We start from the raw sequence: 14,488 nt of genomic DNA, 5'->3' as shown, positions 1-14,488 counted from the left end.
CCACCAAATCTCTTCTAGTGACTGAAGAGGTGACTAAAATCCAACTGATACACCTTGCTGGCGGCTTCCTGGCTTGGAGCATGTGGATTCAGACCGAAATTAAATTCGAGGTATATAATCGCGAAGCACAAGGAAGTCTTCCTATTTATGCGCACACACAATGTGTTCAAGACCGAAATCACAAGAATTGCGCCAACTGCGCGATATTTTGACTAAAGCCCTCGAGGGAATGGAGAACATTGCGGATCGGAATTCTCCGAACGGATCATGGCCGTCATTGGACATGCCGATCAGCCCTGTCGAAAACCAAAACCAGTGGGAACCGCATAAAGATCCAGAAATTCAAAGACTATCTAATCTCGTCGTCGCAGCCGCTTATCAACTCATAAATCTAGTCAGAGAACCTTTTGCCTCGTTGGTCGATGTAGCTTGCGGTGTGAGGTCTCTCTTCCATTACCCTGTGCAACTTCATTTACCGGTCTTTTTACGCCAGTCGCTTCTGACGGCAGCTCTCAATACGGCGAATGAGCTTAATGTCGCAGAAATCCTGCGCGAATATGGGACGCAAGGTGCAGATGTCTTAGAGATTGCAGCCAAATGTCAGGCTGATGCGGAAAAACTAGGTTTGTCTTTCGCGTAGACAGTTTGCCTCGTTCACTGAGTTTCAACACAGGTCGTTGTTTACGCATCCTTGCCACGCACCATGTATTTCGCGAAGTACAGCCAAATGTCTTCGCTCATAACCGAATCTCTTCTCTGCTGGACACCGACGTACCTCACGAGCAGTTGAGAGAAGAGTTAGTTATCAATTTCATGCCCCACCTTCGCATCACTGGCTGAATTCGTTTCAGTCAGCTGAACAAGTATGAAACGTATACAGGACACAACGATGTATCTGCGTATCTAGGTCATTTGTGGGTCCAGGTCTATTCCATCTCTTGCGACTTTTTCTCAACAGAGACCAAATCAGCGCTAGTGATGTCGCGAAAGCTTCGCTCTACCACCTTGAAGATGTTAGAACGACCGGGGAGCTGTATCCCTCTCCGATTCGAACACCTTTCCAAAAGGCACTAAATACAAGTGAAGACCTGTTTTCTTGGATGCACAATCCAGAGCACAAATATGAATTTTCACGGCACAACGCCTGCATAAGAGCCACTACTCGATGGAACGCCTCCGAAGCCCTTCTGAGTGGTAAGTGATTATTCGATAATGTGCGGGCGGGTCTCGTGAAATCGTCAGCGACAGGTTTCGACTGGAACTCGTTGCCCGAAGGCGGCATTGTGGTAGACGTTGGCGGAGGTACGGGAAAACCCGCTGCTGAGCTTGCAAAGGCTTTCCCTCGTCTGAAATTTGTCGTACAAGACCAAGAGGCTGTTGTTCAGAAGGCGTTGAAGGTTAGAACCTTCGTCCTCTAGTTCGAACAACTTACTTAAGGAGAAAACTAGTATTGGCGAGTCAATGATCCTAAAATGCTAACAGAAGGACGTGTCTCCTTCACAGGTAAAATCTTTCAAGTTCATACAAATATGATCTTCTTACACTTTCATTTCAATCAGCCCATGACTTTTTCAAGGCACAACCTGTCGTCGGTGCAGATGTCTATCTGGCTCGTATAGTTTTTCATGACTGGGACGACAAACATGTCATTCAAATCCTCAAACGCCTTCGTGAAGCAGCATCATCCAAAACCCGTTTAATCGTCGCCGACTATATCATACCATTCGCCTCAAAAACATCATCGAGCTTTTCTAGTTTGATCTATACAGATTCACCAACAATTGATCCTCCTCCACCTCTTCTACCCAACTTAGGAAAAGCGCACGCTAATACTTATTATGTAGATATAGCAGTAAGTCTTACCAGACTTTGCTCAAGTTTTGTTTTATCATCTGCGTAGATGCAACTTCTTTTAGACGGGAAGGAGAGAACACTTCCGCAGCACGTTCAAGTACTTCAAGAAGCTCGATGGCAAGTCATCAAAGTAGGACTCTCAGCCAACTCAAATTTCGGGTTTATTATAGCTGAGCCTGTATGACGATGTAATTACGGGCTTTGAAAGGACCTTTCTTCCATATGCGGGGCGGTATAAAATCGGATGAAAGGTAGTAATTAGTAACGTGCGAGGAATGGTCAACAAGTATGAGTAGATCGCATGATGTGTTTCGTTAGAAGATCGAACGTTGAACAGAGAAATTGTGGCTCGGGTATCTCATAGCACTAGCACTGAAGACAGATTTGAGCAGAGCCTAAGTTAAATTGGAGAATCGGGACCCTTCCACAGGAAGTACAGATATGAACTAGTCCGTCACAGGTGAAAGAAATACTAATGGTAAAAAGTCCAATGATGCAATCAAGTGTAATATCTCCAACCCTTCTTCGAATATACGGCCTCCTCACCCATCTTATCTCGCAAATCCATCTCTTTGTTCATACGCTTCAGCGCCTTCCTTAACCAGAGACACATCACCAGGGATATCAACCCAGCTATACCACAGATAGCGAACGACTGCTTATAAGCAGGTCCCCACGCCTTCACCCACACAAAAGACCCAACTATGTTACCACTTTGTGATATGGTATTTATGAGAGCCAGTGCAACTGCGCGTTGTTCGGGAGGATTTGAAACTGTTGATGAAGACCATGCGATAAGACATATATATCCCGCTAGGGCTTGCGCCAGTAAGAATCTATGGGCTTTAGTTACAGTGATTTGAGGGTTAAGAGGTAATCTTACAATGATAAATAACGAACAATCGTGTTCATCGTCGATATTGCCAATATAAAACCCACGGTGGCGATAAGGTACGGGATAACGACATGCATGCAACGTTCGCCTTTGTTATCGGAATGCCAGGATATCCATAGAGACCATGCGGCAGAAATAAGCCAGGGAGGAGCGCAAAGTAGAAGAGAGATCGTGGAGTTATAGCCCATGGTTTCAGTGAGAGTGGGGAAGTAGAGGTAATGCGAGCAGGAAACAACGAAAAAGAATTGTGCAAACGCCACAAACCAGACCTTCCAGTCTGTAAGTGCTAGAATGAAGCCTGTAGTTGCTGTACTTTCGATTCGTATCATCGAATCAACTTCGCTGTTACACTTGTCCGAGCGTTTTGGAAAATCAACACCAGCAGCGGCGTCTTCACGCATTCTTGCTTTCGCTAGAGCGTGCTCGCTCGACGTAAGCCATGGGATGGTTTCAGTTTCGGGATAGTCGGGAAGGATGAAAATAGCAATAATTGCGATGATGATGGTTAAACCACCTTCGACGAAGAACAACCAACGCCACGCTGTGCAGCCTAACACGCCATCCATAAGGTCCAGTACCCCAGAAGCAATGAGGGCACCAAATGCCATGCTGACATTGGTACCACATACGAGGAACGCGGTCCGTAGAGACAATTCATCTCGCTTGTACCATTTGGCAATAAGGTAAAGGGCACCCGGGAAGAAAGTGGCTTCTGATAATCCAAGAAGGAACCGGGCTACGAGAGCGCCATAATAACTAAAATAAATTAAGATGAATCATAAGACATGGAAAAATCTCTCATACTTGTGTGCAAATCCTGGATGGGCGGCATGAGAATCGGCGTGGGACGACAGTCTGATTCACGAACCTGTTAGAAAAGAGGTTGATCCACAAAGAATCATGCAACAAGGCAAATAAAGAGATGGTTTCTTGACTTGACTGAGGATCATATTCCTAGTGTTGCGCCGTCAGATTCTAGCCGATGATAAGTAAGGTAGAATTCTTATTCTAGAAACCTACGAGGGTATTTGCATTATTATGTAGCCAACGAAGAAAGCAGACAAAACGGATGCGAATTGGGGCCCTTTCAAGCCTAAATCATCCTCGAACCCGCGCAACCGAGCAGCACTAGACGAAGCAGGTAAAATCGGTTGTCATCCAGGGAAAAAAGGACAATCACATACGCCGCGCTACTACGATCTATGCCTAATAGATGCTCAACCTCGACGTGCAACGCAACTGGGTGGAATAACTGAGGTACTCACAGCTGACGATATACATGAGCATTAAGACTGACATTCGGATGTCTAGCTTCTTGAGCAGTCGTCTCTCTGTCTTCTTCCTATCCGCAGTCCCTGAGAATTGTGCTGATCTGCCAGAATCATAGCGCTGCGATGCTACAGCAATAAATGAGCTTCTGAACAAAGGACGAGGAGGAAGCAAATACAAAGAGTTTGAGGGGAAATCAGGGGACGCTCCTCCTCCGATGGTGAGCGATCGGACATCATTCCTTCAACACGAAGTACAAGGAGGGATGCAATGACAATGTATAGCCTACAACGCTTTGCAGTTGTTCCTTGGGGAGGACGGTGACGCGAACCGATGCTGGTTGTACTTATATTCCGCCTAAGTGGTTCCTGATAGCTGCCCAATGCCCCGGTTGCAAGGATAAGAGCGAGACTGAGATACCATATCAACAGTTGAATCAAGCTAAAAAGAGCAACTTGAGAGCAAGTAGAGCAGTGAAGCTCTCAGTGATCATACGACTGAATCGGCCATCACCGGCACCGCAAGAGTCCGGATCTAATCGACCTCTGCCGCCGGTTCGAACCTCAGAGCTTCATCAGCATGGGCATAGCGCTTCTGCAGCCTGCTCCCGCCAAACCTCCTTCTTAAGCCCCTTTGACGTGTCAGATACCTACCCTTTGTCAAAAACCTCGAATCTCCTAAGCGCCCTGGAACGACCCCTGTATAAATTATAAGGGACAGGAGACTCTGGATTAAGAGCCTTCCTAGCAGCGTGGTCGGCGAACCATAGTTTGAGCTTGATGATACAACTTCAAGGTTTCGAAGCGGTAAGTCGATCATTTTGTCATAGTGAAGAGGAGGAGTTGAACAAGTTTAATGGGTGAGATCAATGCGCCGGAAGACCCGGAAATCTCTTCGTCCCTCGTTGGGTTTCGTTTCTGAGAACCGCATCCAACCGAATTGGCCGGATTGAATTCTACAGAACGTGAGTGGAGTCTCATCCAACGCTTCGAAAGGCTCAATGTTTTTGAGAACCTGACTAACCCTCGCGTTCAGTGTGCCGCCGTGACCTCGATTATGATTACGATGAGGTTCCGATAATGTTTTACATGCAAATGGGCTAGAAAACTCTGATCTGGGGCTTGATAAATTTCGTAGCAGAAAGTAGTGCAATGTGGTGGCTTTTATTCACGATCCGCATATGGTCCCGACTGGTCTCCTTGTCTAATTGTCGTCTCCACAAAGGGTAAGCAATGCCGCCACCCAATCTTCTTTCTTCTCTCTACCATGACCGATTTACAACCTGTAGCATGCCTTTTCTTCCGGGTATGCCTTACATCTCACCTCCGTGTGTGCGACATCGAATGCCTTCCTATAGCATCCTCCTAGTCAAGAACTTTTCACGCAGATACACGACATACCCTGGCTTGTACTTCTTCCGGAACTAGAAAAGTTGACAACTGCTCTGGAGACTTTTCTAGTCACCAATCCTTCTTCAACAGCTATGGATGCTCTACTCAAAGCTCGGAAGGCCATGGAGAGCAAGATGAACCCATTGCGCGACGCCATGTTGTCAGCGAGGGACTTTTCAAGACACTATTTCGAGTTTGTGGATAATGTATTCAAAAACAGAGTGTTGAGCCAATATGTGAAGGAGGTATATACTGCCTTAGCTCATGAGACTGCGAAGAAAGCAGAAGAAGCACAGCAAGCTCTGACTGAATTTCGAGAAGAATTGGAGGGTGGTGTCTTCCGAGTTAGGTCTTCAGTCGGTGGTGGTGAGCGTGGATTATTTTATTTTATTTATATTTCTTGACGCACTCATTGTTTAGATGATAACACCGTGTCGTTGTTCACCACTCAGAGCAGCCAGATTGTCTCGACGATGGTCACCGCGATCGAGGAATGCAACTCTCTATTACAAGAATTCAAAGAAACATTTCTGACCATTACCAAGCAAGGCTTCGATCCAGAGGCATACGAGCACAATCCCCCTTCCGATGAAGAGTGTCAGCTAGTTAGCGAAAAGTGGCAGATGTTTCGGAAACATCTCTATGGTATCTCTCTGGACTGGGATCTCCTCGCAGTTCATATACAGATTCCTCGTTTCGATGTCCCGGCCTGCTGCGACGATACGCCTGACGATGCGCGAGACGCGGTTGCCCTGACAAGTATACCAGAGAATCCTGTCAATACTGAAGCACCACCGAACTTCCCAACCTCAGATATAACGGAGATCTCATTCTGGCAAAAGTTCTTCCAGCGCCTCTCCTCGCGCTTCTCATCGAAAAAATTCCACTAAATATGCTAAATACGTTTGTTGTCCTGTAGATAGCAAGCTTAATCGTTAGATCTACATGGGTATGTTTGGCTTGCGGGCGAGTGTATGGATAGGAGTCTTCTGTCCCTTTTCAATGTTTTCTCGATCATCGATCAGTGATCATATGATTGAATCATCATCGGCTATCACCGGCACTGCGACAATTCCCGAACTTCAGGCTGCAGCATGGGTCTAGCGCTTCTGCAGCTTGCTCCCGCCAAAGCTCCCTCTTGAGCTCCTTTGACGTATCAGATATCATCCTAGCCGAATGTCATTGTTTATTCTAAGCGCTGCCTACTACTAATAGGATCGGTGGTACAAGTTACTTGGGACAAGAGACTCGGGATCCAGATTCGAGAACCTGTTTGAAGCTCCTGGGGACGTGTTCGGTCAGGTGTTCGGCAAATCATAGTTTCGGGTTGATGATATCACTTCAAGCGTTCGAAGCAGTAAGTCGATATAATTTTTATCAAAGGGAAGGGAATGAGTTGATGAATTTATTTATGAGATCAATATGCCGGGAAATCCTTCGTCCCTCCTTGGTTTCTTTCTCTGAGAACCCGTGGGGTTCGCAGTCAACCGAATCTGCAGGATTGAACTCTATTACATAATGTGAGAGAAGTCTTCATTCAACGCCTCGAAGGGCGAGATATAATGAGGCCCTTACTAACCCCTGTATTCACTCCAGTCTGCCACTGTTGCCTCGATTATGAGTAAGGTAAGGTTCCAATAATAGTTCCCATGCAAGTAGGTTGAGAACCCCGATAATAAATTGAGGTAGAAAGTAGTTGTGGCGGCTTTTGTTCACAATCCGCATTAGGTCTCAACTGGTCCCCTTGTCTAATTGTCGTCGCGATAAAGGGTAAGCAATGCCGCAAGCCAATCTTCCTTCTTCTCTCTACCATGGCCGGTTCACAACCTGTAGTATGCATTTTCTTCCGGGTATGCCTTACATCTCACCTCTGTGTGTGCGACGTTGAGTGCATTCATAGCCTCCTCCCAGTCAACAACTTTTCACGCGGATACACGACATACCCTGGCTTATACTTCTTCCGGAGCTAGAAAAATTGACGACTTCTCTGGAGGCTCTTTTGGTCACCAATCCCTCCCCAACGGCTTTGAGAACTCTACGTCAATCCCGGAGGGTTATGGGGAGCAAGATGATTCCGCTACGCGACTTCATGTTGAAAAGCCGGGAATATTCAAGCGATTATTTTGGACTTGTGGATAGTGTATTTGAAACCAAATTTTTGAGCGAAAACGTGAAGAAGGCGTACGATGATATAGCTAAGGAGGCTGTAACAAAAGCACAACAAGCACAACAAGCATTATCTGAATTCCGGGAAGAATTAGAGAGAGTTGTTGTCCGAGTTACGTCCTTAATGGATGGTGGTAAGTCTGACATGTTTGCTTTTCCGCATTCCTTTGACACACTCATGGTTAGATGAAAACAACGTGACATCGTTTATCGCTGAGAGCAGCCTGATTATCTCAACGATGGTCACTGCGATCGAGGAATGCAAATCGCTGTTAGAAGAATTCAGGGAAATGTTTCTGAGCATTATCAAGCACGACTTCGATACCAGTTCATTCGAGCGCAATCCCCCATCCGAAGAAGAATGTCAGCTAGTGAGAGACAAGTGGGAATTGCTCGAGAACCTTCTGCGCGAGATCTCTATAGATTAGAATCTCCTCGAAGTTCATATAGAGATTCCTCATATGGGTAATCGGACCAGTAACGTCACACCTGACATGGATGGCCCAACACCTCAACATGCACGAAATGCTATTGCCCTAACAGGTATACCAGAGAATCCTGTCAATACCGAAGCACCACCGAATCCGCCAACCTCAGATATAGTGAAGATCTCATTCTGGCAGAAGTTCTTCCAGCGCCTCTCCTCGCACTTCTAATCCAAACGAATTCATTAATTTTGTTTGTTGTCTTGTAGATAGCAAGCTCAATCGTTAAATTTATAAGTTTATGTTTGGCTTGGCTGTGGATAGGAGCCTTTTCATGCCTCTCATGTGCATGATCAGTTTCGTGATCGTATGATTGAATCGGCTATCACCGGCACTGCGACAATCCCCGAACTTCAGAGGTGCTTCTGCCGCTTGCTCCCGCCAAAGCTCCCTCTTGAACTCCTTTGACGTATCAGATATCTATCCTAGCCAAATTTATTTGTGAGATCAATGTGCCAGGGAATCCTTCGTCCCTCGTTGGGGTTTTTCTCTGAGAACTCGTGGGGTTCGCAGCCAACCGAATGTACAGGATTGAACTCTACAGAATGCGAGAGAAGTCTTCATTCAACACCTCGAATGGCGAGATATAATGAGGCCCCTACTAACCCCTGCGTTCATTCCAGTCTGCCACCGTTACCTCGATTATGAGTGAGGTAAGGTTCCAACAATAGTTCCCATGCAAGTAGGTTGAGAACTCCGATAATAAATTTGAGGTAGAAAGTAGTTGTGGCGGCTTTTGTTCACAATCCGCATTTGGTCCCGACTGGTCCCCTTGTCTAATTGTCGTCGCCACAAAGGGGGTAAGCAATGCCGCCATCCAAACTTTCTTTCTTCCCTCTACCGTGACCATGACTGAATCACAACCTTCAGTATGCGTTTTCTTTCAGGTATGCCTTACATCTCACTCGTATACACAACATTGAATTCCTCTAGCTTCCTCCTAGTCAAGAACTTTTCATGCGGATACACGACATACCATGGCTAGTGCTTCTTCCGGAGGTGGAAAAGTTGACGACTGCTCTGGAGACTCTTCTGCTCACTAATCCTTCTCCAACGGCTATGAAAACTCTACACGAATCCCGGAGGGCTATGGGGAGCAAGATGATTCCACTGCGCGACGTCATGTTGACAGGCAGGGACTTTTCAAGACATTATATTGAATTCGTGGATGGCGTATCGGAAGACAGAATGTTGACCGCTTACGTGAAGGGGGCATACACTGTCATAGCTCAGAAGGCTGCAACGAAAGCGAAAGAAGCACAGCAAGCTTTGACTGAATTTCGGGAAGAACTGGAGAGTGTCGTTGCCCGAGTTACGTCTTCAATGGATGGTGGTGAGCACGAAGTATCTGCTTTCCTGCATTCCGTGACATACTCATTGTCAGATAACAACGACGTGTCATCGTTCATCACTGAGAGCAGACTGATTGTCTCAACGATGGTCACCGCGATCGAGGAATGCAATTCGCTGTTAGAAGAATTCAAGGAAATGTTTCTGAACATTGACAAGCAAGCTTTCAATATAGAGTCATACGAACGCAATACCCCATCCGACGAAGAATACGAGCTAGTGGGAGAAAAATGGGAGAAGCTTAAGATCCTTCTGCATAATATTTCTCTGGATTGGAATCTCCTCGAACTTCGTATAGAAGTTCCTCACATGGGTAATCCAACCAGTGACGACACACCTGACATGGATAATCCGACTTACGACGTCACGCCTCTTGAAGATGCGCGAGACGCGTTTGCCCTTACAGGTATACCGGAGAATCCTGTCAATCCCGAGACACCTCCGAACTTCCCACCTTCAGAGAAAACGAAGGTCTCATTCTGGCAAAAGTTCTTTCAACGTCTCTCCTCGCACTTCTCGTCGAAAAGATTCTGCTGAATACAAAGTGTTTTGTATTGGTCGTCCTTTGAAATTTGATTACTCATGCTAACTCTGTGTAGCTAAACATATTCAATGTGGAGCAAAATGCACCGTGCTCAAGGAAAATACAGAGGATTCATTAAATGAGTCGTCTGGTCAAGCGTGGTCTTACTACATATATCTAGTCGTAATGTTACCTTTATTATGTTTGGACTCACAATGGTAGTCACACTTACAACAATCTGGGGTATGGCGTGGTAGCTCGCATTTTGTACACGATAAAGAATGAAATCAGGCATATATATAAGGAATAGATACTAGTATGTAGGTCCAAATTTCTAACAGGCGAAAATAATTCAATCTTTGTCATGGAGTGAACAGACAGGCGCAGCCGGCGATCCACTCGCCACAGCTTGAGATAACCCCGAAATGAAGATAATGTCCTTGTACTCTACAGATATGCTCAAAACCATTAAATCAACCCGAGTTCTTCGATTGGCGCTGCTGGTTTCGCTCCCCACCATTTATTCCACTGCCTCCTGAACAGACCGCCATGGGATTTTTTCGTCTTAGTCTGTTCTTTTACCCTTTGTGCCGAGAAAACCATTGAACCCCGTTGAATTTCGTTCCCGAGTACATCGAAAAAATCGTTCAGTAGTGAATTGGAGTGGCTGAACTCTACTTGGGATCTCTTGACTTCGGCTGCTTTTCCGATGGACAGCCTCATATTTGTCCCCGTAGCAGTAGAAACCGATAAACAGTGGATGACCCCGATAATGACCTCCAGGTCTTCTAGGACCTCGTTGACCGCAACGGTGCTAACCAAGGGCCTATCCTTCCAGTTCCAGTTCTTATACCGTCTATCCCATTCCATTCGCTTCTTCGCCGCTTGCTTTTTTTTGCTATCACAGGTTTCATTTTGTACGATGGTTTTGATTGCGGTAATAACTTGATTAGTTCCAATGAGAAAATCCTTAGTTCCTTCACGGAGAAATGACGCCAGCTCCCCTGGGTCAATGGGTTTACTCCATTGCGCACAAAGTTCGTTAATCGCTTCAAGGCGCCCATAGATTATTCGTGCAAGGTCGTACACTTTTTCCTCGAAAAGTTCTGCCTGGCTGTCGGATATGATATCTTTTGCTGTGAGCAACTTTTTGAGATCAATTGTGATATATGGGACATGGTCGCAAAAATCATTCGTATCGCGCTGGACTGATATCTATATACGACCGGTAAATCATTGTCACAGGCCTGAAATTATTGCTTTGCTCACCCCGGACCCATAAAACGGGGTTAACTGATTCAATGTTTGTTTAAACTGCAGCTCCAATGTCAATTTCACTTGGTAGAATCTCAAAGATCCGCTAAAACTCACCGGTTGGATTGTGAGCGACAACATTCTCTCTGCACTCTCCATATTCCGCAAGCATGACTCGTACTGAATGATTGCGTCACCTGATATATTGCTGCTTTCCACCTTGTTGCCCCACACAAAAGCGACTTCGGTTGCCCACAGTGTCTTCGCTTTCGACATCGAATCTATGTAATTCGCCAACTCATTCTGTGTTTGCAATATTAGTTTATGATCTTTCCTTAACATGTCTTCCCATGTATCAAGCACTACAAATAATCTCTTTCCTTGAGCAAGAATTCTGATAGAAGAGACACAGACGTCACAAACCTTCTAAGAACTTTTCTCTCTCCCAGGATTTGTCGTATACGACACTACTAGCTATGAGTTCGGCGGCCCAATTTACCAATCCCAGCAATGGTACAAAAGCCTTTGGTCCCTCCAAAGAAATGTTCGGTACCAGCTGGTCTTTTATCGCAGCCCAAAAACCTTGCCAATATTCGGTATTCTCCCTGAGGATCTGTATTGCGCAAATTTTCGAATCAACTTTGTCGGCTTCGTTGCTGACCCAGGTATGACTCTGTAGTATATGTGAGATTGGCAATGCAGGTCGAGTGAATGAATTAGAGTACCTCGGAGATAGATATTACATGGCGGCCAATTAAGTGCGCTCCACTAGTGCCAAAGTTGTTTTGTTCTTCTGTGATCCAAGAACGTATTCCCTCGACTTCTTCAATCTGTTTAAGACGTGGTTCGTTCGAGACGAATGCACGGTTTAGGAATATTTCCCGTCGGTGTTTCTGCAGTCTCGAACCATTGTCAAGAATTTGTTGGCTGAATTCTGATAAGGTCTGGAACTCTATTTTTGGTATCCCCTTTACTGTTTCCTTGGTTTTCATTAATTCTGGAGAACTCTGACTGTGAACCGTTAGGCAACACTGGAACAATGCTGACCATTGTACTCACCGATCTATAGTTCGTGTCAATATAGGGAATTTGCACTCGCCGGAGAAACCCCTATTCAAGATAGCTACCAAAGCGGCTGAACTGCGAGACACATTCTTGGCAAACTTATTCTTGAGCGACTTTGTGGTCGGGCAGCCTTGAACACTAAACATTCAATTTTAGAGAAACCAGGGTGCCAGGTTGGTTATAAAAGACGAACGGATTATTGTGACTGGTGGTTCTACCCTTGGTTGTAGAACTACTAGAATCGTTGTTCATTATGACAGTGTGAATTGCAGACGAGAAGAAGGGAAGGAGGTTGTTGAGAAGGTCTCGTTCAATGTCGTTGTCATTAAATACGCACGACGGACTCGGATGGCTCAAGATGGACAAAACAATGAGCCTTGTTTTCAATTAGAATCGTTGCTGTTGCTACCAGTTTTCAGGCGCCGGGATCTCAACGTCAGCGTCAACAGTGATTTTGGCCTGAGATCCGGATCTGACATTGCCCGCTTTGGTGCCCACCGGTTCGTTTCCCTTATTCACCCACGCTTGTCAACGTGAAGGGATTGACGCCATTCACGTCTTCTTTCTTCCCTTACAATGACTGACCCCCAACCCCTAGTATGCGTTTTCTTCCGGGTATGCATTGTGTGTCATCTCTGCGCGTGCGACGTTAAATTCTTCCTAGCTTCCTCCTGGGCAGCAAAGCTTTACGCGGATACGAGATGTAGCCTGGGTCGTACTTCTTCCGGAGCTAGAAAAGTTGACAACTGCTCTGGAAACTCTTTTGATCACCAATCCTTCTTCAACGGCTAAGAAAGCTCTACTCGAAGCCCGGAAGGCCATGGGAAGCAAGATGGACCCGATGCGCGAGGCCATGTTGGCGGGCCGGGACTTTTCAAGACACTATTTCAAATATGTGGATAGTGTATTCGAAACCAAAACGGTGAGCCCAGATGTGAAGAGGGCATACACTATCGAAGCTCGAAATACTGCGAAGAAAGTAGAAGAAGCACAGCAAGCTTTGACTGAATTTCGGGAAGAGTTGGAGGGTGTTGTTTTCCGAATTATGTCTGCGATCGGTGGTGGTGAGCGTGACCTATTTGTTTTCTTGCATTTCTTAATGCACTCTTTGTTAGATGACAACAACGAGTCGCTGTTCATCGCTGAGAGCAGCCAGATTGTCTCGACGATGGTCACCGCGATCGAGGAATGCAAGTCGATAATACAAGAATTTAAAGAAATGATTCTGAACATCACCAAACAAGGCTTCGATCCAGAGGCGTACGAGCACAATCCCCCATCCGACGAGGAATGCCAGCTAGTGAGTGAAAAGTGGCAGATGCTTCGGGAACATCTGCATAATATGTCTCTGGACTGGGATCTCCTCGCAGTTCGTATAGTGATTCCTCGTTTCAAAGTCGCGACCTACAACGACACGCCTGAAGATGCGGAAGATGCGCGAGACGCAGTTGCCCTAACAGGTATACCAGCGGATCCTGCCCATCCCGAAGCACCACCGAATCCCCCATCCCCAGCGAAAGCGAAAATCTCGTTTTGGCGGAAGTTCTTCCAGCGGCTCTCGTGCTTCTCGTCGAAACCGTTTTGATAAAAGGAAGTGCCTTACATTGGCTGGCATTTCAATAGTTTGATGTTGATTTATAAAGTCAGTAGCTTTAATCGATGGATCAATGGTGGAATTACCCAAACAAAATACGGGACTAACTACGTGAATGCCAGCCTGATTGAAGAGATGCGGCCCTTCTCTATGGAATGAAAAACATTCATCTTCGAGCTTCAAGTTCCTAGCGATACACATGCTCGACTACAGGCTACGCGGTCCCGAAAAGGCCCGATAAGAACGTTTCTTCCCTCATACGTAAGGGTTTTCTAAAAACACCCAGCTTCAGGGATATTAGCGGTACTTAGGACTCCAAGGCTGAGCCTCGATTGATTCGATTTTTAAAATCATTGGCCACAACTCTTAGTGCCATTTAGACAGGACGAAAGTAATTTGTGCGGATCGACGCCGAGCGGTGCCGTTCTGCCGAGCTAGTCCATATTTGGTTAGGCGATCAAATGATCCTCCTCTGCCATGACCAGGGTTTTCATGCAAGTGGGTTAGATAACTCTGATCTGGGATTTGATAAAACTTGAGGTGCCAGGAAGTCGTTGTGGCGGCTTTTGTTAACAATCCGCATTTGGTCCCTACTGGTTCCCTTGTGTAATTGTCGCCACAAAGGGACTAAGCAATGCCGCC

At 46.0% G+C, this 14,488-nt stretch overlaps 8 protein-coding genes across 8 annotated transcripts; 6 read left to right on the top strand and 2 right to left on the bottom strand.

Annotated features, from left to right (window-relative positions):
- Window positions 1-160: 160 nt before the first annotated feature.
- On the top strand, window positions 161-1,988 carry AGABI2DRAFT_142674 (hypothetical protein; the record flags this gene model as incomplete). The annotated part of the gene is made up of 8 exons (XM_006460381.1): window positions 161-623; window positions 674-797; window positions 852-914; window positions 959-1,194; window positions 1,249-1,397; window positions 1,449-1,503; window positions 1,560-1,852; window positions 1,917-1,988. 8 exons carry the CDS (start codon window positions 161-163, stop codon window positions 1,986-1,988), a joined length of 1,455 nt encoding a protein of 484 aa, XP_006460444.1.
- On the bottom strand, window positions 1,901-4,329 carry AGABI2DRAFT_192148 (hypothetical protein). Its single transcript, XM_006460380.1, has 8 exons — window positions 4,197-4,329; window positions 4,015-4,146; window positions 3,934-3,955; window positions 3,770-3,877; window positions 3,618-3,703; window positions 3,554-3,566; window positions 2,738-3,505; window positions 1,901-2,690 (listed from the first exon to the last, which is right to left on the bottom strand). Exons 1-8 carry the CDS (start codon window positions 4,255-4,257, stop codon window positions 2,354-2,356), a joined length of 1,527 nt encoding a protein of 508 aa, XP_006460443.1. The 5' UTR covers window positions 4,258-4,329; the 3' UTR covers window positions 1,901-2,353.
- Window positions 4,330-5,284: 955 nt separating this feature from the next.
- Window positions 5,285-6,729, top strand: AGABI2DRAFT_142672 (hypothetical protein; the record flags this gene model as incomplete). Its single annotated transcript, XM_006460379.1, has 5 exons — window positions 5,285-5,323; window positions 5,376-5,775; window positions 5,830-6,250; window positions 6,435-6,507; window positions 6,625-6,729. 5 exons carry the CDS (start codon window positions 5,285-5,287, stop codon window positions 6,727-6,729), a joined length of 1,038 nt encoding a protein of 345 aa, XP_006460442.1.
- Window positions 6,714-8,062, top strand: AGABI2DRAFT_192147 (hypothetical protein). Its single transcript, XM_006460378.1, has 7 exons — window positions 6,714-6,766; window positions 6,826-6,929; window positions 7,006-7,035; window positions 7,099-7,171; window positions 7,244-7,259; window positions 7,310-7,709; window positions 7,762-8,062. The coding sequence occupies exons 6-7, from the start codon at window positions 7,466-7,468 to the stop codon at window positions 8,001-8,003; spliced, it is 486 nt and encodes a 161-aa protein (XP_006460441.1). The 5' UTR covers window positions 6,714-6,766; window positions 6,826-6,929; window positions 7,006-7,035; window positions 7,099-7,171; window positions 7,244-7,259; window positions 7,310-7,465; the 3' UTR covers window positions 8,004-8,062.
- AGABI2DRAFT_192146 (hypothetical protein) lies at window positions 8,052-8,315 on the top strand. Its single transcript, XM_006460377.1, has one exon. The coding sequence runs from the start codon at window positions 8,070-8,072 to the stop codon at window positions 8,229-8,231; it is 162 nt and encodes a 53-aa protein (XP_006460440.1). The 5' UTR covers window positions 8,052-8,069; the 3' UTR covers window positions 8,232-8,315.
- Window positions 8,316-8,908: 593 nt separating this feature from the next.
- Window positions 8,909-9,947, top strand: AGABI2DRAFT_178000 (hypothetical protein; the record flags this gene model as incomplete). Its single annotated transcript, XM_006460376.1, has 3 exons — window positions 8,909-8,947; window positions 8,994-9,393; window positions 9,445-9,947. The coding sequence occupies 3 exons, from the start codon at window positions 8,909-8,911 to the stop codon at window positions 9,945-9,947; spliced, it is 942 nt and encodes a 313-aa protein (XP_006460439.1).
- A 294-nt stretch (window positions 9,948-10,241) lies between these two features.
- On the bottom strand, window positions 10,242-12,529 carry AGABI2DRAFT_177999 (hypothetical protein). Its single transcript, XM_006460375.1, has 6 exons — window positions 12,446-12,529; window positions 12,247-12,390; window positions 11,931-12,198; window positions 11,611-11,860; window positions 11,305-11,549; window positions 10,242-11,148 (listed from the first exon to the last, which is right to left on the bottom strand). The coding sequence occupies exons 1-6, from the start codon at window positions 12,502-12,504 to the stop codon at window positions 10,402-10,404; spliced, it is 1,713 nt and encodes a 570-aa protein (XP_006460438.1). The 5' UTR covers window positions 12,505-12,529; the 3' UTR covers window positions 10,242-10,401.
- A 264-nt stretch (window positions 12,530-12,793) lies between these two features.
- On the top strand, window positions 12,794-14,018 carry AGABI2DRAFT_192145 (hypothetical protein). Its single transcript, XM_006460374.1, has 4 exons — window positions 12,794-12,867; window positions 12,917-13,316; window positions 13,368-13,894; window positions 13,969-14,018. The coding sequence occupies exons 1-3, from the start codon at window positions 12,829-12,831 to the stop codon at window positions 13,835-13,837; spliced, it is 909 nt and encodes a 302-aa protein (XP_006460437.1). The 5' UTR covers window positions 12,794-12,828; the 3' UTR covers window positions 13,838-13,894; window positions 13,969-14,018.
- Window positions 14,019-14,488: the final 470 nt, after the last annotated feature.

The sequence above is a fragment of the Agaricus bisporus genome (genome assembly GCF_000300575.1).
Source record: "Agaricus bisporus var. bisporus H97 unplaced genomic scaffold AGABI2scaffold_4, whole genome shotgun sequence".
Classification (NCBI taxonomy): Eukaryota; Fungi; Basidiomycota; class Agaricomycetes; order Agaricales; family Agaricaceae; genus Agaricus; species Agaricus bisporus.
The sequence above is the reverse complement of the archived record's forward strand: the minus strand, read 5'-3'. Positions and strand labels throughout refer to the sequence as shown.